The sequence below is a fragment of the Leishmania panamensis genome (assembly GCF_000755165.1).
Source record: "Leishmania panamensis strain MHOM/PA/94/PSC-1 chromosome 14 sequence".
Classification (NCBI taxonomy): Eukaryota; Euglenozoa; class Kinetoplastea; order Trypanosomatida; family Trypanosomatidae; genus Leishmania; species Leishmania panamensis.
This window is the reverse complement of record NC_025859.1, coordinates 397,264-419,848: the sequence shown is the minus strand read 5'-3', so window position 1 is coordinate 419,848 and position 22,585 is coordinate 397,264. Positions and strand designations below refer to the sequence as shown.

Here is a 22,585-nt window from a genome sequence, read left to right as displayed (position 1 = left end):
GTTGTGTGTGTGTTGGTTGTGTGTGTGTGTGGTGGGGGGGGGGGGGAAGAAGAAGCGAACCCTTCAACTACCCGCTGTATTTAGTTTTATTAGCGAAGGTTTTGATGGTAGCACCGCTCCTTCTCATTCTCTCGCTTTTTGGCTTTCTGTACTGATCGTCGCACAACTGGGCGCACGTGAGGCACTCCGCATGGCAGACGGAGGGGAGCACAGGAACAGGCCAGATTGAAGAGACGGAGCAAGGGAGGAGGAGGAGGTAGAACTGTAAAAGGGAAAGACTAAAGGCACGAACCACAAGAGGCTCATGAATGCCTGTGAAATAAATGAAGCTCAAGGGCAATGAGGAGAATATGCAGCCCATTTACTTGCTTCTCTGGGGGTGCTCACGGCGCTTTTCTGCATCCAGAGAATGTGCCTCACCTAGAAAAGGGAGGGGACGCGGAAGAAAGGCGACTCGCTAGACACACACGCACACACACACATGCATGTGTTCATGGTGCCTCAGCCAACCCTCGCCCACGATGCGCGCAACACACACCTCAGCTTGTACGAGGCGCACGTACCTGCAATGGGCATCGCCCTGGTGGATCGTCGTCGCTATTTTAGTCTGGGTCACTGCTCAACCGTTTTCTCTTCCATCCCTGAGAAAGAGCCATACACCGATAGGGGCACGCACCCCTCCTCGCCCACGTACACGCACAAAGAGAGGGGAATAAGAGGCGGAATAGGAATAAAATAATAACAACAACAGCACTCTGAGTGCTCTCCACACAACACTTATCTTCTAAGAGTAAGTCCCCCACCTCCCCCTCCTCTTCTTCTTCAGCACACGCATCTACACACCATTCGACAGGCCCTGATGATCACACATACACCACCAGCAGCAATCCTGAAACGCAGACATCGAAAAGATGCACACAGACGCACGCACACAGGAGTACAGCCTTGGCATGGGACAGCCATTCAACGAGGCAAACCGAAGCACAAAAGGGCAAATGCTGAGATGGAGGTAAGAGAGAGCCGGAAGAAGGGTCAGGACACCGGCCCAGAGAGCACACAAACATACGGGCACGCCACCCCATCCACAACAACCACATGTCTAAGAAGGTGAAGGCGCTCCAGCAGCGACAAGTCGCTGGGGCGATGCGCTCTCCGGATTGCCTCTGCGCCTTGCCAAACCCCATTGAGAAACAAACAAAATACAAAGATGAGGGAAGTCATGAGACGTGGTGCGAGGAGAACGAGATAAGGCGAGGAAAGCAGGAGACCAGCGACGAAAAAGAGGCAGAGCACCATCCTTACCTACAACAACTCTAAGACAAATAGAGGAGAATAAAAATGATCGCCTGAAGGCAACGAGGAAAGGTTAGGGGTGGGGGGAGCGCACAGCACGCGCACAGCGAACAGAACCCGAAGGCAGGAAGAAAGCAAGCGAAGAGTAAAAAAAAAAAATCGTGAACAACGTAGCACCACGCAGCGAGAGAAAAGTCGCAAAGCTGAAGAACGAAAAGGGAAGAGGAGGGGGCCTGGCCTCGTTGAGTTGGTGATAGTGAGCTTGGCATCTTTGTTGCTGGGTCACATGCGTCGGCCACCTCCTCCCCGTTGGAAGAGAGTACTCACTCTCAACAAAGAAATAAACAAATAAAAGGAAAAAAAACATGAGAGTTGGTGAAAAGGTGGCGGAAGTGAGCGGTGATGTCTTATGGACGCACACGCAGCACCGTAAGGGAAGGGGGAAGAGAGGGATTGACAGCAAAAGGTGTTAAATGCACGACGAGAGCGAGCGCGTAATGACCAAAAACACAGGTAAGAGAAGCTGAAACAAAAGAGAGGCACGCGAGACTTTACTCTCTATTTTTGCCCCTTCACTTGCTGTCAGTGATGCCCTTGCGCGCCGAGAACACTGCGAAGGGGAGGGGGTAGAGGGCAACTACACGCGGAGACAGACAGGCAGCGGCACTCCCACTCCGAGAAAAGACAACCTGAGAGAGAGGCGAGCACCAGCACAGAGGCGGAAGAAGGGCAAAGAGAAAACGAGAAAATCGGCCAGGCAGCACAGGTAAGACTGTCAATCCTCTCTTCCGTTCCTACTCGCTTTCTCATTCCTTGTGCCTCTTGTTCCTCTCTCCCTGGCTCACACCTTTACATCCCTGATGAAGGGGTGCTCTAGCAGCTCCGCACTCGTCGGCCTCTTCTTGTGGTCAAGCATCAAGCACGCCTCCACAAACGCAATGAACTCCGGATCCACCATGTTCGCAGCGGCTAGCTTCTCGCGCAAGACACTGTACGGGGCCGTCTCCGTCCGTGGCGGCAGCGGTGTCGCTGCAGCTCGTGATTTTCTCGGAGATGCGCATGTGTGCGGCGCCATTGTCGGGAGTGGCGTGTAAAGGCAGTACGGCTCCTCCCCATCGTCGGTGTCACCCTTCTCGGGGTGGTCCCGCTGCCCATCTGAGCAGCCGCCGTACTCATAGATGCACCCAAACTTGTTGATGTAGTCGCTTGTGTGGCGACCTTCCCACAGCATCCGCCGCGGGAACGGCGTGCCGCAGACGTATACAATGCGCGCCAGCATCTCCGGCACGGTATCCGAGGTGAACAGCACGTCGCCAGTGACCATCTCTACCAAAATCGCGCCAAGCGACCACACGTCAATTCGGCCGTCGTAGTCGCAGCCCAGCACCACCTCTGGAGCCCGGTAGCTGCGGCTCTGGATGTAGGAGCTGAGGTGGTCGCTGAGGAAGCAGCTGCTGCCAAAGTCAATTACCTTGACGATGCAGCGGCTGTAGGAGACAAACATGATGTTCTCCGGCTTCAGGTCAGTGTGAATGAGGTTGAGGGAGTGCACGTAAGTTAGCGCCTCGACAATCTGCCGCGTCAGCAGGCGCAGGCGAGGAACGGTGAAGTAGAATTCCTCCTCCTCCTCTCGGTTGTACTTGCCGTAGTCGTACAAAGTTTCGCGTAGCAGCTCCGTCACGAGCATGATATGCTCCTTGTAGTAGAAGGCGTCGATGAGCCGGACGATATGCGCATCATCGGGGTCCTTCTGGCGGTTCAGCAGTGTCAACAGCCGTATCTCATCCAGTGACTGGTCAAAGAAGTCCTTCGTATTGTTGATAATCTTCAGACAAACTTGGCCGTAGCCCAGAATCTTGCGCTTGCGCTCGCACTCGAGTCGTGAGGTCGTCACGGTGGGGTCAGCCTTGCGATGTCGCTTACTAGTGTTGGTCGTGGTTGCGGCGTCCAACTCCTTGCAAGAGGAGGTAGTCGCACCTGTCTTGTCTGTGCAAGCCGCATCCTCGGCCTTATCTGTCGGCAAGGCAGAGGCACCGTGCTCATCGTCACCATCGGCATCGCTCTCGTATTCCTCCCCATCGTCCTCTTCATCGTCGTAGATCGGGTCCTGTAGATCGTAGCAGCGCACCGCACGACTGAAGGTAGCCTTGCCCAACATCTGAATGATCTCGTAGCGACCAGCAATGACGGTTCCGGGTACGATTGGGAAGTTCTTCTCCTCCTCAAAGCCAGTTTTGAATGGGTCCATGATGACGCGAAGGTTAAAAGTACCCATCGTGGCTGGCGCGCGGTTTTCGCGCACAAGCTGCCGAAAGCGATGGCGACGCTCCTCGCGGGATTTGACAGCGTCGAAGCGAACGTCGCGCTCTACCTCGACAACAAACTCGTAGGGCGACCTTGGCTGGAAGGATGTCATGTCCCGCTGCGCGCTCGCCACAGGGACCTCATCGTACCTGCACGAGTCGAAATCACGCTTCGTAATGAGAACAGGTCCAGTGGCGTTGGAGCTGAGGTGCTCGCCGTTGTGGATGCACTCGTCGAACAGTCGCTGTAGGAGCCGAGCCTGCTTCTCCGTCACACCACCGCCGTACGGGAACGAGGGGACACGATACACCTTCATAGACACCGCCTTCTGCCCAGCCGTCCTGTCTGCCTTGTTGCGAGTCGCCACCGTCATAATCGCCTCATCATCGTCGTCACCCGAGTTTGGATGACGGGGACTGTCCTTGAGCTCACTTGCACTGCGGCTTCTGTTGCTATTGTGGTGCTGCCGACCGCCACTACCGGTGGCACTGATGCGGCGAGTCAAGCCCTCCGGTTTCCAGGTCGAGGCCACCACCTCGCGGTACGCGGCACGATTGACCGGTTTGAAGAGCACCTGGGTCTTGACTCCGTCGTAAGCAGCACCGTCATCATCCTCCTCGTCCTCGTCTGCCTCGAGTGCCGTAGTGGGAGTACGGCGTCGCATTATTGGCGGTTGCGAGCGCAACACTGCCAAAGACTGCACCTGCGCACCGTTGCCTTCGTCTGGACCCTCTTCATTCTCCTCCTCCGCGCCGACTTCCTCCACCTCGGCATGGTGCTTCACATCCGCACGCTGACGCTGCTGATGTTGCTTCTGCTGTGAGGACACCGCAGGCTCCTGCTTGCCGCGCACGGTCGCGTCCGTCTTCACTGCTCCCGCCGCCAACTCTTCCTTTCCGAATTTTTTTAGCTGTGTCGGTGGGAGTTGCTGCGACTGCTGCTTCACACCACTCCCGGGCGATAGCGCGGCTGGAATGTCGGTCAGCTGCTCCATGAGATGTCCCGAGAGCCGCTCCAATTGTGAAACGCAGTTAGGCGAAATGGGATCAACGTGCTTGGGCGCGGTGGCCACCGTCGTGGGTGCTCCTGTGTAGGCGCCGGTGAAAGCCGTCGCGTCTCTATCCTCGTTACTAGTGGTGGTGCTTGCATCGGCATTCACGCGGTTCTCAATGGCGTGCATGAGAGCCTCGTATGAGTTTCGCTGCTCGATCGAGCTTGTGCGGCGCCGTGCCGCGTTCGTCGCCTCCAGCATCGACTTGGCGAGAGCCTTGAGTTCCTCAATGACAGACTCGGTGGTCGCAGCAGCACTGCCGGAGGTGCTGCTGTCAGTATTGCTCTTCGGCTCATCCCTGCTGCCGTTAGCGGTGTTGACGTTGTCCTCGACCCCGCTGCTGTGGTGGTAGTGGCTGGTGCCGTTCGCGGTAGCACCATCAGGGTACGAGGGTCGGGTGGTGGTCGACGCTTGGCTGGCCGCCGCGCCACTCCCCTTAAAAGTCAGGCCGTCAGTAACGGTAGAAGTCGTTGCGGCGGATCTCGCTGGTAACACGTTTCGAGCAGAGCGCTTGCTAGCGGTGTACGCACCGCTCCCCAGAGACGCTGCGGCCGTTTGATTAGAGCTCATCCTCTTCCTTCGCTGCTGCCCCGTGGCAGTGATCTCCAAAGCAGCGCCACTACGCCCCTTGAAACTCAATCTATTTCACCTTTGTCCAACAACGCCTAGTTGGTCGACTCGCTGCTGTATTTACCTGCGGTCGAATTTCTTAGGTATTCGGTGTGGTGGTGATCGTCGCCGTGCTTTTGAGCGCGACTTACACCAGGAACGTGCACCGACTGCAACCCGGGAGGGGGGGCATATAAACACCCACACAGAGAGAAAGAGAGAGAATGTGTGGTGTGTTTGTGGGTATCTTTGAAGAAGCGAGATGATGTGGACGTGAAGCTATACCACGCCCTCCTTCCTTCCTTCCTCTTTTTTTTGTTTCGGCCTCAGCCTCGGACTCTCGTTGACCTTCTCGTCGTGCTCTCTAGTGAAGGAAAGTCGAAAAGGGGTGGAAGGGGTAGAAGGGAGAAAGAGAGGGGGGAAGAGGGGAGGGAGGAGGCAATATTTACTTGAGAAAGACAGAGGGAAACAATCAAGCCCAAGAGCGCTGTCGAGGCCTTTGCCGACACACTTACACACACACACGCACACGCACTGGCAGCACACAAAAGGCACAGGGGAAACCGAGAGGGAAAACGTCCACAGAAAACGTACAAACGTGTGAGCCAAAGCAGAAGAAAAAAAAGACGAGGCAGCAAATATAACGAAGCACAACACGCGAGTCAACGATGCCGAAACAAGACCAGAAAAAAAAAAGAAAAGGGGGGACACTATGGAGAGGCACAGGGATAGTGGGTGATAGTGGGTGGTGGTGGGTGGATGGCCAGCAGTCCCAACGTCAGGAAAGAAAATTGTGCGAACGAGGGAAATTGGGAGAGAGGAAGCCGAGAGACACACGGCGAAGCCCCTTCAGGAGAGCAAGAAGGCGGACGGAGAGAGAGAGGGAGGGGCAAGGAAAAGGAGAAAAAATGAGGAGTGGAGAGAGAGAGAGACGCAACCCACCCGTGAGAGAGTATTGTTATCGTCACTGTTGATGCTCGTGTATATTCTGCTCTCTGCTCTCCTTTCTTTTTGTTGTTGTTGCGGGGGGAGGGGGGGGCTGCCGCTGGAACGGGAAGAGCGAGTAGGAGGTGGCCTGTCGGAAAGGGACGTGGGTGAGAGAAAGGAGGAGACAGAAAGAGGGGGAGTGACACGTCAACGCTGTAGATGTGTGTGTGTAGGTGTGCTTTGGCTATTGGTTTTCAATTTTTTTTCCTTCGCTTCTACATATGTACACACTGGTGGGTGAAGACAGCAAGATGAGAGAGAGAGGGGGGGAGAAAGAGTAGAAGACTACAATGGCCCACGGCACACGTGCGTGGCTGGGCACCCATGCACATATCTCTCACATGAAGCTGACGGTGCTTGCTCTGCTGAGCGCACAGAAGCAAAAGGCGTGTCCAAAGGCGCATCAGTTACGAGGACCGCTTAGTAGACGCCTTATTGCAGTACTCGTGTGGGTTCGGAGAAAGGGAGAGGGAAGTGTGCTCGATTCTCTTCCTCTGCTGCTCGTCTCGCATCCCCATTATTACTATTATGTATTCATCTTTGTTTGGGGGGGGGGCTTGTTTGCTTCGAAGGAAAGTGGTGGAAGCACGCGCTACATTGGGTGGATGGCTGGGTGCTACTGTACATAACTTCACCAGAGGACGAGGGGGGTGGTGCCGCTTTCAGAGAGCAGGTGAGGGGGGTGGAGAGGCAAAGAGAAATGAGCTCTACGTGGGTGTGAGGGAAGAGGGAGGGGAGGTGGTAGTGGTCTCCACCTCCCCTACACGATGAGACAAAGTGTTATGTCGGCAACGACAGCAAAATAGAAGCCCCAAAGAAGCAACAGGAAAAAAAAGTCTAGCAACGAGAGACAGGCAGAGAAAAGACACACACACACACACACACCAAATCAGCGAGTGAAAACCCCCAAAATCCAAGCACGCAAGACGGAAGGAGCAGAGACGGTGTGCTGCATGACACGAATACACGCGACACTAACAACAAAAAGAGCACCCTCCGTACGGGGCGGGTGAGGAGGAGAGGAGGGAGAGGGCAGAAGTTGTACAAAGAAGCCAAGGGCCACCACCACCACCACCAACAGGGGCACAGCAGACCCACACAGCGGTAATGTGGGCCCACCAACACAAAGCCTCCACCAGCGACAGCGCCGGATACCAAAGCGAAAAAGAAGAAAGCGTCCACAGGAGGGATCCACAAGAAGGTGGCCGAAAAGGAGGGAAACAGTGGCGTATGTGAGAGAGACGTACGCACACACACACAGCCAACGAGTTCACACACCCCCAAACGAGCAAAGAGACGAGGAGGAAAGAGAGGCGACAAAACGAAGAAGCGCTCAGACAGAGAGAGCGCGCGCCTCAGTCACCGTCCGCCACGCACCCCCCCCCCGCTCCCTCCCTTTGCGCTGTTAGCTACGGTTGTGCGGCCACTCCAAAGTGCACAAGACGTCTTCGTCAAGTGTCCACCTGAGGTCCCCGCCACACCTGCCGGTGAGCTGAGCACACCAGTAGAGATCGTAACGGAGTGACTCACGGCGCACTCTCTGTTTCCTCCTTGGTTGGAGTGCACACCGCATCATCGTCACTAATCATCCAAAGCGCAGAGAGCGGCCACGCCGCGCAACGTCCAGTGGTCGCCTGGAACGCTGTCGAGTGACGGCAGCGTCACACTGGTCACGTAGTTGGTGGAGACACCGGTCGTGGACAGGGTGCCGGCGCGCGTGCGCACCTTGTAGAGGGGACACACGTATGTGGCCGCCGCGGATGCGTTGAAGTCCTTGGCGGCCGACTCCGACGTCATGACAGGCTCGAAGTGGATCGTGGGCAACTCCACCGTGAGGGCGCCCGGAGCGGCCTCCACGAGCCCGCCGCGTGCCGCATCCCACCCGCAACCCTCAAGGTAGAGGCCACTCACGTAGGCGCCGACCACGGCCCACGCCTTGTCGTCGGTGCCCGCTTCGTAGGCAGTCATCAGACCCAACACCTCGGCCGCCTCACTCGGTGCCAGAGCGCGGAAGCGCAACTGCAGGGAGTCTATGGGTACCTGCAGCGCTCGGCTCCGCGCTTGTAATAGCGCTGTCACGAAGCCTTGAGGGAAGAAGACACCGGAGAGCCAGAAGTTCGGTGGTGGCCCAGCCTCGCCCCAGCGCCGCATGAAGTGTACCCGACGCAGGAGATCCTCCATGAAGGAGCCGAGCGGCTTGAGGGTTAGGTAGCCGACCTGTGTCCACGCCTCCGGCACCTGGTTGAAAGCCAGCCGCTGCAACATTAGCTCCAGCTGCAACGTCACGACCACCTCACCCTTGAGAGCGCGAATCAACTCTGCCAACGAGCTCTGCATGGTGGACAGAAGGCGGTTGTACAGGTCCGTCTCATGGGAAAGCAAGGTTTGCAACGGCGCGGGGTCCGCCACTGCGCTGACCGTGGTCCTTGTGGCGCTTTTGGTGGGCGACGTTATGCTGCCCAGCACGGCCTCCTTGCGAGGCAGCAAAGGGGGCAGCTGCGCCAACAACTTTCGGGCCACGTAAGCAACAGGATTCTCTGTCTCTCCGCCGTCACTCGCCTTGGTGTCGTCCTTGCCGTGGTCTCCACTGGCGCTGTCACTGACGCTACCACGCTGCGTACCAGTCGTGCCAGCTACAGTCCCGCCGGCATTCATCGAGACAAGCGCGTCGACAAGACCCAATGAGAGCTGTTGCTCCACCGAGAGAGTGGCGTTGTCGTGCAAGCCGAAGCGAGCAGGACTCTCCCCGTTGTCCTCCTCCCTCTCGCCATCCTCTCGGCTTACCCGGCCAGTGGCAAAGGCAGCCTCGGCGAGTTGCGACAGCTCCGCGTACGCGACACCATCCTTGGGGAACGGAGGTGGCATGATGGCATCCTGCGATGACTCTTGCTGCGACGTTGTCCCTGGCGCATCCACGTCGAAGAAGCGGCGCGTCAGAACCTGCAGGCACAGCGCATCCCACTCGTCCGTCACACGGCCGCCGAAGTCGATCGTGCCCAGCATGTAGCACAGCTCCTCCGTCGGCTGACCTGTGGCGGCGCCTGCACCGCCATCTTTGCAGCGAGCAAGAGCCGTCCGCAGCGTTGCCAGCCCTGCTTCAAAGTCTGCCATGCCCCAGTCATAGGCAATGTTCCACCCGAGCGGGCGATAGCGCCGCCGCTCCATAAGAGTACCGTGGTAGAACGCGAGTGTCCAGACAAGTCGCTGTAGCTCGGGGGAGGGCTGTCCGCTTCGCAAGCCAACCAGCGGCGTCGCAGAGTCGGACGTGTCGTTGGCGTCGACGTTCCCGACGTCCGTGGCAGCAGCAGCGGCAGCGGCCCAAACATCCGCCACCACGGCGCTGTGCAGAGTGTGCAGCACCTTTCCTCGTAAACCCATCGGTGGCTCCTGCGTGAGCTTCAGGCCTGCCTGCAGCACCAGCGGAGGGAAGCTCGGCGATGGGTTGCTGGTCAGCCAGAGTCGGAAGTCCGCGTGTATCTCATTCGGGTTCATGCTCTCGACAAGCACCTGCAGCTGCGGCATCCATGATGCGTACACATGGCAATTCTGCAGGTATACCCATGCGCCCTCGCGCTGCCCGTCCCGGATCATCTGCGTGGCACGCACATCTTGATCCTGGCCGAGGGAAAGCATGTACTTGCGCCCAGCAAAACCGCGCTCCTCAGCGAAGCTGACGAACAGTGAGGTCGGGTCGGCGCCGGCGGAGAGGATAAAGATGATCGGTGTCATCTTGGTGCTGTCCAGGAACGCCTCCTCAAGGTCAAAGGGAGGTGCAATGGTGTAGCGCTGCCCCAGCGTGTCTGCAACGAGCTGAGCCGCCATGTAGTGGAGCTTGTTTGGCCGAAGGATCTTCACGGCCATCACACGGTGCCACAGCGACAGTCGAGCCAGTGACGTCGGCAGCCGAGTCAGCACCTCCGCCCCGTAGGTCTCAGTAAACCACGACGTCCACGACAGCGGCCCGTCGCCAGAAAGATCCGCGCCGCTGTGGTCAGAAGCGTCCGCCAGCGATGCGATGAAGGTTTTGCACACCTCGGCAAAGGCCTCGAGGCCACAAATGGCGCCAAAGTTCACCCACGTTCCACTTGACAAGTAGCCGGGGCGCTGTACCGTCATGCCGTCGCTGCCCTCTCCGTTGGCGGCTGCAAAGGCCGGCGGCAGCGTTTGCCCTGCTCCGCCGCAGAGAAACAAATCCCACTCCTCCTTCGTCACTTGACCCATGCCGCGCAGCAGCGTCGTTGCCAATACAAAACTGAAGAGCAGCTTGTGGGTGCCGAAGAGGCCGCGGCACAGAACACGGTAGCTCGTCCACGTCACCTCCTCCACGAGCAGCACGACGCGCGTCTCCACCTCTGACTTGGACATCGCTGCGACAGCCTCTTCTTCCTCCTCAGCGTTCGCGCCAGGCAGGCCACCGTTGCCGTCTGTCAGCAAAGGGCCCACGTGGCAGCCCTGTGCCTCTCTCCCGTTGAAGTTGCCGTTGCCGAGAACCATGGACGAGGTGGAAATCGAGGACTGGTGATGCTGTTGCTGCGACTGCAACCACGCGCGCCGCGTGCTGACCAAGACGGAGACGACCAGGTTCTTGAAAAATGGCAGCGAGTAGTCGTACATGGGATCTACTTTGGCCATCTGGGTAATCGCGCCGTACAGCAGAGACCCACGCACCGCCAGCGGGCGGTACACGTCACGGGTGAGGTTGATTGTCTTGTTCGTCTCTTCCACCGCGGCCAGCTCGACAGCGATTTTCTCGGATGTGGCCTTCGAGGTCTGCAGCACCTGGATGAGCTCGACATTGTCCAGGACGTCACCAGTGGCGTCGCTCAGCTGCTGCAGCACCTGGGCCTCGAGTGCCGCAATTTCCTCGCGACTCGCCGCGATCGAGATGACACAGCGGTCACCGCGTTGCTGGAGCGACTCCCGCTCTGAGCCGACGATGTCGGCTAACAGCTGCTCCTCCAACCCCTCTCGCGTTACCGTGAAGTCGATCACTGTCAGCTTCACCTGCAGTTCAGGCGTTAGTATCGGGTTCGCGAGCTTCGTCGTAATGTACAGCTGGAAACGGTCGTCGTAGGTGACCTCGCGGTCGCCAAGTGTGACAACATCGCGGCCAGCCACGCGGCGCACCTGCTTTAGCAGAACCGGATCGAGCGCTGCGTCGAGTGTCTCGCCAACATCCTCAAGAAGCACCACCTGTCCCTTCTGTACGGCGTTTTCTATCTGCCGCATGAAGTTCGGACTGTTCAGTTTCAGCTGCAGCAGGCCTGCAGCGCCGCTTGAGCGACTGCGCTTCAGTTTACGCACAAACGCATTCGCTTGTCCCTGTGGATCGATCATGTAGCAGCACTGCGTCGTCCGGTGAAGGATCGTAGCGTTCTGGATGGAGTACGTGTCACGCGGCAGTGACTGTAGCGCCCACTGCTGCACCGTCGCCTCCGCCTCGATGCTCTCGAGGGAATAGGTGGCGTCGAAGGGAATGTCCAGCGTCACGCATTGCGAACGCCACCGCTCCACTAGCACCTCTCGGTAGTCCAGTGGGAAGGGGCCGAGGTAGCCCACAGAGCCGGCGGCCAGTGCTGCAGTACCCTCCACGCAGCCCAGCTGCGTCTCCACCTTCACCAGTGCCGCCTTCCAACGCACACGCTCGGAGGCGAGTCCAGAGATAAGCTGATCGGCGCGCGCGAGTCGTGCCATGGCGATTTCCATTTGCCGCTGGAAATGGTTCGCCTTTTCCTGTGCCGCAGCAGCAGCATCCTGTAGGGCGGTAATGCGGTCGAGCACCTTCTGCAAAGCCACCTGCTTCGACCGCAGCTCTTTGTGGGCCACCTCCACCTTCCTCTCTGCATCCGTCAGCCGCGCCCGCTTCGGTGCAACTTCCTTGGCGACGAAGTAGTACTTGTACATGGCATGGACCCACATGCACATGGATCGGCATGGCAGCGACGTCTTCTCGATGACGTCCGGCACAAAGTCCGGATCCTGCAGGAATAGAGAGAGCCTTCGGATGCACGAGGGGGCGATGGAATCACGTGGGTACCCTGTCAAGCGGGAGATGAAGTCGAACTTGCCGAGACACGTCTTCGCACTTGCCCAGCCATCCTTCTCGCCCAGCAGAACAAGCACGGCATTCATCGTCTTTTCCACATTGCTCGGCGGCGTCGTAAACGTTTTGATCTCTTGGATATCCTTCGCGCTTAGCGTCTCAAGAGCCTGCTTGGCTGCCTCGAGGGCCGGCAACGCGTGTTGCAGCCCCTCCTCACACTCGCGGCGGATCAACTCCGCCTCATTCATGAGCTGCTGCGCCGCCGCCTCCTCCTTGGACTGCGCCTCCTTCATCTGATTCGCCTCGAGCTGCTCCATAGCCAGGGTCTTCTTCTGCTCCTCCACCTGCTTTGCAGCAGCTGCCAGGCCAGGCTGCATCTCGCGGATCTGCTGTTGCAGCTGCGCAATCGTCGCGTTTGCCGTGTCTAGCTTCTCCAGTCCATTGCGGTAGCGACTGGCACTGGCCTGCAGGTCGCGCCGCAGTTGCTGATACATCGTATTGTATAGTGTCAGCACGGCCAAGTAGCTGGTCGGGGTCACATGGGTGCGTCGTCGATACTGCGCGTACAGCCGCTCCGCCGCGTCCTTGACGGTGGACTGCAGGAAGACCATGAGGACGCTCAGCTTGTCTATACCGACCCCCGCGGCGCCGTCTTGTGAAGCACTCGACAGCGTCGACTGCGCCACGGCGCGGAGTGCCTCCTGCGGCCACTCCGAGAACCAGTCAATCGTAGTGCAGTTCACCAGCGCAGGAAACATGCGCAGCCGGTCACGGAAGACGCCGCTCATGGGAGACATGCACAGGCACAGGTGAAACCGCTCGCGGCACTGTGAGACGAAGTACTCGTACACGCTGGTGCGTGTATCGGGGCGATTGGAAGCAAGCGACGCCTCGCGGCAGCATCGCACAATCGTCTCCATGTCCTCCAGTCCCATCATACCCGGCACCTCGCCAGTGTTAAGAAGGCTGCTAATGTCCTCCAACATCTCGCTATGCACCAGCTGCGAGTCCGAGATGAGAAAAACCACCTCCTTGCCCCGTGCGCCGCTGTCTAGCAGTACCTTCCGCACCTCGTCCCGGAACTCTGCGATGCCGTAGTTGCGCGCGATGTGAACCGTTTGAACATCCATATTCATCATACAGGCGGCGAGACGGCAGAGCGAGGAGCGGCCGCTTCCGCCAACGCCGACGAGCAATGCATGGCCGCGCGGCTGACTCACAATGCGGCAGATGCGAGACAAGTGCTGAACTGCCTGGTCGAAGAAGACCAAATTCATGGATGTGGTGCTCTGAGTATTGTACTCGGCCAGGTGCTGCTGCGCCACCGCCTGCAGCGACGTTTCTTGGCCGATGCGTTGATAATCACGGTTGACCCAGGCGCCGTACAAGACGGTCGCGAGCTGTGCAGGATCCGGGGTGGGCAGCGCCTCGTCTATGTCGGCCGCGTCTGCGTTGGCGGTCGTGACGTTACCGCAGAAATGCTTCTCGATCACCTCGGCACAGCAGTGCCACCACCAGTCACGATCGGTGTCGTCGATTAGGCGATCGTGGAAAACGCGCGACGCCTCGTGACTCCAGAGGTCAACGAGGGCCTTAGGGGATGCGCAGTGAGCAGGCTTGATCTGCAAAATACCCTGAAACACTTTGCTAACATCGCGCAAGTTGAAGGTGCAGTGTGTCTTGTCTGGGGTGGGCAGGCACTCCACCGCAATGCGGCGATATGCTTCAAGCGTGCTGTCGACGACAGCGTCCGCCAGCGCAGCCACCTCGGTCGCAAAGCCGCGTGCGTAGAAGAAACCCTTCAAGATGGCGGAGAAGATGGACTTCATCGATATCTCCGTCAGCTGAGGGGCGCAGAAGCAGAGCAGCTTCGATGTGAAACGAGGCGTCATCTCGTTCTTGCCGCCGCCTGGCTCGCCACAGCATGCTATCAGCATCGTCTGTACCACCTCCTTGAAGAAGAGTCGCTTGCGGTCGTAGAAGCCGCCCTGCGTAATCATCTGCCGCAGCAGCTCCACCGGCGGCGCCGCCCCATATTCTTCCAGCTGCGGCACATTGCAGTCGTCGATGACGGCGACCATCATGGTCTTACCGGGCAGAGCGCCAAACTCGTGGTCGCCTTTGCGCCGCGTTAGCTTCATCTCAATCGTGTTTTGCAGCGCCTGCGCGGAAGTCTGGGCAGACAGTGTGAAGCGGAAGGCTGCAATAGAGCTCGCGACATCCTCTGTGTGCAGCGTCTGCAGCAGGTAACTGTTTACTGTGGACGACTTGCCGGTGCCCGTCAAGCCATTGAGCAGTGTATGATGGTGGGTCGTTGTGGCGCTGTGCAATAGATACTGCAGCACGGCCGTTTGCTCCGTCGGCACGAGGAGGTCAAAGTAGGAGGCGCTGGCGTTGTAGTGAAACTCTGGCACCATCTCTGCCCATCGTCGCCAGTCGCCAGTCTCAAAGTCGACTCCGTAGTCGAACACACCACACCCCTCAGCCTCGGCGTCCGTGGGGAAGTAGAGCGCCTCTTCTCGGACTAGTGGCAGCATCGCTGCTGCAAAACGTGCGCGCGTGGACTCTGTCAGGTTGCCGCCGAGGCCCCAGGCACAGCTTTGCACAAACAGCGCATCGAAGACGGAATCCCCGCGCACGAGGACAGCGGCGCGCGCGCCCCGCGAGCTGCGGCGGCGAGAATAGCGCCGTACCGCGGAGCTGGCTAACTGCAGCGGTGCGTGGGTGTTTAACGCAAGCTCGGCCGCGTCATCTTGCTTATACTGCTGCTCCTTTTGCCGATCCTCCTCGATCATTGCCTGGAGCTGCTGCACCGCTGCCTTCATCAAGTAGAAGAGGTTCATCGCCAGTTGTGCGTTACAGGTGCCGATGTACTCCTTGCACTCCTCACGAACGACCTGGAGCAGAGGCGGCACGAGTGACTCGCAAAGCTGCAGGAAACGGTCGTGACGCCATCGGGCGCTGAGCTCCTGCGCGGCTGTCTGGGAAAGGCTCTGCAGCAACGGCGACCACCCGTCGACAAGGCACTCTTCATCCACGTAGACCATGCCGCAGCGCGACACCGTAGCCGGCGATGCGACACGCAAGTCCTGTACCTCGAAAAGGAGCGAGATCGTGTCGGGGATGCGAATACGCTCCCCATTCACGAGGCAGAGCATCTTGCTGTCGTCGAGCACGGTGTTGAGGTTCTCAACCCACACGGCATCTACCGGCCCATCGAAGACGACCCAGTGCCGCGTCGCCACGCGTCCGTCCTGTGCTGCGCTCAGCTTGACGAGCTTGCGTACGATCGCAGAGAAGACGCCGTCCTGCCACTCACGTGTGAGAGGATTGACGTCGCCGTACAGCTCCGTCATCGAAATGGCCTTTGGGTTGCAGACTGTGGAGTAGGTGGCGGTGAAGTACGACTGGCACCGTGCATCGAGGGCACGCAGGGCAGCGGCAATCCGGTGCTTCCGCGCCGTGGCCAGTCCACCTCCGAGACCTGGGTGGTCGCTGCCACGATCGTTACCCTCGACTCCAGCGGTAGGGGTCGTGTCCAGTACTCGGCCAAGGCGTGTCAACACCGATGCAAGCGTGTCGCGCACCGTGGTCTTGCCGGTCATGGTGTGGCCCACCAGCATCAGTCCGTGGCGAGTCATGAGCGTGTCAAACAGCTGCTGCGTTTTGCAGAGTAGCCTCTCCGTGGGCTGCAGCCGCATCCGAGTTTCAGGGTTGGACGGGGACGTCGGCACAAGTTCCTCCATCAAGACGCACTCCGCCTCGTCGAGGATAAGCTCGCTCACCGGCGCCGGCGACACGTCCATGATAGCAGGGAAGAAATCCTGCAGCAGGGCCGTGAAGAGGTGACGATCGTCCACAAGGAATTTGGGCAAGTTAGCCTCGCGAATGGCACGCACCAGCAGCAGCTCTTCATCAGAATCCGGGTCCGCGCGCTTCAGTCGGCCAGCGAGGACAAGAATGCTCTTGACCGCGCGCATGCCAAAGTCGTAGTGATCCTGCTTGGACAACTGTTGCGACGCCAATGAGTAGAGACGAATCATCTTGGCTGCGAGTGACTGCGCCTTGCCGTAGCCCTCGGCGTAGAACATAATCTCGGCAATGAGGGCATAGTTCGGAATCATCATGCACACGGGTCGAAAGAGAGCCTTGAGGTTGTCGGGGAGCTCCGTGCGGCCGGCGTAGCCGGGGTTCATGGTGATGAATACGCCAAAGTTGATATGTAGCTTGATGTTGTGACCCTCAAACTTCATGAACGTCTGTCTCTGCGTGATGGCAGTGGTGATATCGAGCATCTGTTGAGCCACCACAGAGAGTACTTCGAGCTCGATTCGGTTAAACTCATCAAAGCACGCCCACGCGCCAGCCTGCGCCAGTCCTGCGAACATTTGACTCATCATACGGTAGTCGAGACCGTCGGAACAGTTGAACACAACCACCGTTCGAGCAAGAGCCTTGCCCAAATCCTTGACAGACTCGGTCTTGCCGGTTCCGGCCGGACCCTGAGGCGCAGCTCCCTTCTGCATGTGCAGCGCCGCCGTGCACGTCAAGAAGGCGCGCTCTGTAAGAGGAGTGATGACGAGGCGCGGCTGGTTGCCAAGGTACTCGTAGCCGTAGGGGAGCTCCGCCGCGCCGTGCCGGACAAAGCAGTCGGCCGTCTCTGCAGCGCCGCAGGCCCCATGTACGCTAGTCGATAGGCCGTAGTAGAACCGCAGCTGTTTCTGCCACCCAAAATCAAGCAATGAGCTGCACGGCTGCAGCGCCGCGCCAGGGGAGGTAGTGGCCAGCTCCGCGCAGACATCTCTGCAGTGCACATCAACCACTATAAGGTTTGACACCACAGTGCGCTGCAATGCTGTGAGAGAGAGCTTCACAAGCTCCACCGTCTGGAGAAGTTGTGCGCCAAAGCGGTCCTGATACAACGACCACGCGGAAGAATCGCCGCTGCCTGTCTCCGTGATGACGCTCTCCACCTCGCTGGTCCACACGATTTGGTCCACTGTCGTCACACACTGCGCGGGGTGCTCAAAAAACCACTTTGTTCGGTGTTCTGTCGTGTACGCGCGCAGGCACGTGGCCAGGCGATCAAATAGAGTCGCCCGCATCGCGCGCTCGACATCGTTCAGCCAGCTCTCTACGTTGCCAATCACCTTGATGGGATGCGTGAACGTCACCTCCTCGCCCTCAGAGCTCCGCATGGCCACAATAGTCTTTTCATCGGCGAAAATCAGCGTCTTGATGTTGTCAAAACATTTTTGCAGGTGCGGCTGCACCGCCAGTGGGTTGCGGGAGTCGGACAAAATTGACAGCAGCTCGTCATTGGAAAGAAAGTAAAACCTCGGGAATGCAACACGCTTTGTCTCAAGATACTCATCAATCTTCTTCTGAATACAGTCCAGTTGGTAAGTGCATTTCTGCAGCTTCTTCAGAGTGTCGCCGTTACCTTCAAGACACAGCGGCGCCATGTGTGGGTCTTCGGAGCAGCGCTTCATCAGGGAGCTGAAAAAGCGGTCTGCAGAGGAAAAGAGAAGAGACTCGTCTGGAAGCTGGCGCTTAATATCGTCACTCGTGAAGATGAACTCCAAATACATCCATGTCTTCTGCACCCCAACCCACTCCCCGAGAACAGAGTGGATCAGGCTAAGCTTGGCTTCCCATTCCTTCATTTCGGCCAGAACGGGGGGAACATACTTGGAAGCGATGCAGGTCTGCACCACGATCTGCTGCTCTTCGAGCTCCTCAAGAGTAACATCAACAGCGTCTACGACGAATGCGTTGGTCCGCCCGACGTAGGGAACGACCACAAACAAGTGCCCCGCCCAGTATTTCTGCAGCTTCTTGAGCTGTTGCTCCAGCTCGTAAATGCCGACGGCACTGGAAACAACCTCGCGCAGGGCTTCCGAGTGTTCGTTGGCCATGAGACCAGCTGTTTCTAGGGAACGCAGCGTGCGCTTTGTGGGTGGAATGGGTGGAATGTCCGTACTCTCAAAGAGTTTCGACCAGTGCTCTTCCTTCAAAGCTGGGTTGCACAATTCAACGTACACAGGAACATTCGCTTTTTCGACTGCAAGTGACTTCACTAAATTATCGGCAACGTCGCCTGGGGTACATTTTTGCGCCTTGTATGCGCGCTGGAACAGTGAAACTATTGTATCCTTGAGCTCTTGACCGTCAATTTCTTCAACAGCCTTCGTATCAAGGCGGCTTCGCAAATCGGTGGCTTCCTTGTGCACATTCCACAGCTCCACAAATTTTCGGTGCTCGTCCTCGGCAACAGCAATCTCTAACCAGTTCAACGTCTCCATTTCCAAAACTTGCGCATACGCGTCCAGCTGTCTTGCCTCGCAATTAACCTGCACGAGTCCCTCATGAATAGCCTCTAGCTTGTGTTTGACTGATGCACCAATTTTGTCTGTGTTTTCATTGCCGTACTCCCGTGCAAGTCGCTTTTTCGTGCTAGTAACGGACTCGATGATACGAGCGTGCTCGGCAAGCAGCATTTCCTTGATCCTGCTAGAAGTCGAAGAGTAATATGTTCGAGCCTCGCTTATTGCGCTCTGAAATGGGACACGCAATAAGGACGAATAATCCTCCGCCTCACTGATAACGCCTGGGTTGGCTTTTTCGCGTAACTCAGATTGTAATCGATATAAATTCTGTAAATCTGCCACATTATTAGAGAACTTGTCGAAAGTGGGCCCTGAATCCTGCAGCCTCAAATACCAATTGATAAATTGACCAAGGACTATATCTGGAAGACTGAGCTCTTCCACCCATGAGTCACACTCTGACTTCAAGTAACGGAGATTCAACTTGATAAGCTTCCCCAGGGCTGCTTCGATATCGGTCAGAACGCTTTTCAGCTGGTTTACCAGCTTATCCAGTGTGTTATCACACTCGACCACAATAGTACCGTAGGTTCGAGTCGATAGCTTCAATATTTCGCTCTGCGCTTTGTAAGCCTTTGTTGCGTAGCCGCGAATTTCGGACTCCGTAATCGCTGCCAAAAGGGAATCTTCAGTGGGCAAAATAAAGTCCCAGCGGGTCGAAACCTCGCGCCACTCGCCTAAAAACTGCGAAACAGCCACAAGCGGCTTGTAGAATGCCAGCTTGCTCTTTGCTTCCTCGTAATCCACCTCAATTAGCATGAGAACTTCATTTTTGTGTAGGGAGATGAGGGCATCCCCAAGCAGCGCGCTGCGCAAAGATGTTGACTTAATCATAGCTGTAAACTCGTTCAGCACCTCAGATCCAACGCACGTCGGTGCAGCGCAGAGCGAATTGATGCACTTGTCCATAACTCCGCCAACTGATGCCACAACTTGCTCTTTTGACGGAAACAGAGAAAGTGTATTTTGACCATCCACTATGCATTCCACTCGAAACCGCCAAAGCAAACTCTGTACTCGTCTTCGCATGGTGCTTTCCAAATTAAAAAAGGTGGAACATGCCTGTTGAAACACGCTTTCGAGTTGAAAATGATGCACGAGACGAATATAAGACGGCAGCTTTTCGTAATCGACGACCAGACGTTTTTGTTCCATTTGATACTTGTGGAACTCCTTTGCAGTGACATCTTTGTTGACACTTCCAGTAGCACCCGGGTATTTCTCAACCACCCGCATTGTGGAGACGAGCTGTGTGACGCTTTTCACGCGCTCGATAACAACGCTCAAAATATCGAGCAACACAGATGAGAATTTTCGCTGGAGCGATTTCGCGTAGTCGTCCTGCATGTTGACAAACTCGTCAGTTGAAAACCCAGCGGCGTTGCCTCTTTCACCGCTAATTTGCAAAGAGCAAACTTTTTGGAAGTTTCCCATAACTGGAGCCCATTGAAAATCGAACACTTTTCGCCGCAATGTAATCAGGTCATTTAGGAATGGCGGTGTCGCCAACAAAAGTCGTTTTGAGAGAATGGCACGGTTTCTCCTAAACTTTGCCCGCCGAGCGCTGTCTAGGAGGCATCGGAGCGCTTTGTGAAGAATGTAGTTTCTGAAAAACGCTATTTTGCGGATTCTGCTGAAACATTTTGCTTCGCAAACCCACTGCTCCAAGGGCACCACTACGTCGTACTCCCCATCACGCCGATTGACATGAATCACATGATTCTTTGTCACAATGTAGTAGTTCATCGGGCGATTGTCACGACATATGGTGCGAATGTTGTATGGTTCAAATTGAAGGCCCGAGTCAACTCGTGCGAAAAACATATGGCTAATGGGTGGAAGGGTGACACCCTGCTGTTTTACATCAGCGGTAATGCAGAAAAACTTTTGTGCATCTTCAACTGTATTCAACGGCAACTCTTTTAGTTCTTGTATGATCTTAGTGGACATCATTTTTCTCTATTGCCTCCGTGCGATTGTGTATGGCCAAACGCTTCGTCCACCTTCACATATACTACCCACTACAAGTGAAAAGTAAAAGGCACAAGATGCAAGTGCAAATGAGCCCCGAGAGAGAGAGAGAGAGCAAAGAACTTTGAAGCGCGTAGAAAGGGCATGCTTCTGAGATTGAGAAAGCGGCACCTCCGTACCAGCACGTGACTTCTACACCAGTTGCCGACCACCTTTCACGTCAAGAATAAAACTCAGGTGCGCTACAACAAAAGTATGCTAGTGAGGAAAAAGGGTAAACGTGAAGAGCCTCATTATGAACTCAAAATTCAAATCGCTAAGCTTTGTCTCTGGATTGGAATGAAACTAGACTACACCTTCTTTTCCACGCGCTCACAGTCACCCTTTGTTGGGTTGCGAGAGGCCACTTTGTGAGATATATCGAGAGACTGGCGAAAATAAGTCTTCATGCATAGTGAAACACCCCCATATAACAGTGTTTCTCTCAGAATCCTTCAAGTTCTGAATGTCGTGGGCAATTTTTGTTTTCTCGTCTTTCGTCACACCAGCCCACCAGCATACAGGTCAGCCTGCCGCAGACACGCCAGGCACAAACGCACTTCGGCTCGCCTCCCTGGCCTCATTTTCGCAACACATGATCGTCACGATTGCTGGGGAGAGAGATAAAAAGAAAACAGAACATTGCCACGTTCAGTCAGCACCACTCTTGTATACAGCTGTATTGGTTGAAGGGATAGACGCTAAGTTAAAATAGCAGCCGTGCAAATCACAGTAGTAGATTTCACTGGCGTAACCCCTACGCGGTCGTCAAAAGCAGTGATTGTCTTTCCTTCCCCACGCGCCTACCGCAGTCTTTAGGCGCGCTTGCTGTGCCCACGTGACTTGCATGATTCCTTTTTTTTTTTTGGAAGACATCACGCTAGGCCTAATCTCTCAAGAGGCCTCGCCCTCCCCCCTCCCCTGCGCCAGCTCAAAGACACTTTTGATGATTCTTTTCCGTGCAAGCAACTCGCTCCGGGCTTCTTGTTCAAGTCTCCCCGCCACCCTCCCCACCAGGCTCCTCTCTTGTGCCCTTTCTCTGCAGACCTTTAGGGCAGTCTAAAGCTCTGTGTAAGCTGGTGTTCCGAACTGCGGCGATTGCGTGTGTAACATTCATCCATCCCCCTGACTCAGAATCCTCGTGCTTTTTTCCCTTGGGGAACGGCGCCGCTGCCATCTTTCCTAGGCCCCCACACACACCCTATTTTGATGTGCGGGACCTCGGCGTTGCATCGAATGCCCGGCGCCACCGCCGCGCACGGGCGAGGCAAGCAGCCCCCCCCCCCCCCCCCCGCCAATGCAGAACCATTTCTGGCGGAAACAGGGTCAAGCAGCAACGACGCAGGGAAGTCAGAGCGATTCCCCGTCGACATAGGTGGCGGTGTAAGATCCTGGACGGCGTGGCGTCGGAGATATCTGCGACCGTGAAAACGCTTGCGCTACCATGAGGCGGGTGAAGCGTCAACTTGGTTCGAACTCACGTCGCCCTGGCCCCGTTGCCTATTTGGGAGGAGCCTGAGCCACTGCGGGAAATGCTCCACCCGACGGTCAGCAGTGGAAATAGCTGCGAGCTGACATGAGGAACGGCTGGGCAGGCCGAGTTTGAGGTAGTGGCCGCGCGCAGCCGACTGGGTAGGTGTTGCAGCGACGCGCGTGTGCACGGCTGCTTCGTATGAGTCGGTGAGGTCCGTGATGGGTGAGGTAGAGTGGTGTTTTACCCCGCTCCACCATCACAGGGTGCCATGAATAGAGAATCTCCACCGCCCTTTCGTACCACTTAAGGTACGCGGTCGTCGGGTTCAGCTCGAGTGATTAATTGAGAAAGCTTGGCTTGTGGTCGCGTAGACTGAGACGAGAGATAAATGGGCCTAGATTTCCAATCCACGGCACTTCTGCTTG

At 56.8% G+C, this 22,585-nt stretch overlaps 2 protein-coding genes across 2 annotated transcripts, besides 1 other annotated feature; both read right to left on the bottom strand.

Moving 5' to 3' along the window:
• Positions 1–2,134: 2,134 nt before the first annotated feature.
• On the bottom strand, positions 2,135–5,218 carry LPMP_141050 (protein kinase, putative; the record flags this gene model as incomplete). The annotated part of the gene is made up of 1 exon (XM_010699034.1): positions 2,135–5,218. One exon carries the CDS (start codon positions 5,216–5,218, stop codon positions 2,135–2,137), a length of 3,084 nt encoding a protein of 1,027 aa, XP_010697336.1.
• Positions 5,219–7,825: 2,607 nt separating this feature from the next.
• Positions 7,826–20,629, bottom strand: LPMP_141040 (dynein heavy chain, putative; the record flags this gene model as incomplete). Its single annotated transcript, XM_010699033.1, has 1 exon — positions 7,826–20,629. One exon carries the CDS (start codon positions 20,627–20,629, stop codon positions 7,826–7,828), a length of 12,804 nt encoding a protein of 4,267 aa, XP_010697335.1.
• Positions 20,630–21,910: 1,281 nt separating this feature from the next.
• Positions 21,911–22,400: a repeat region.
• Positions 22,401–22,585: the final 185 nt, after the last annotated feature.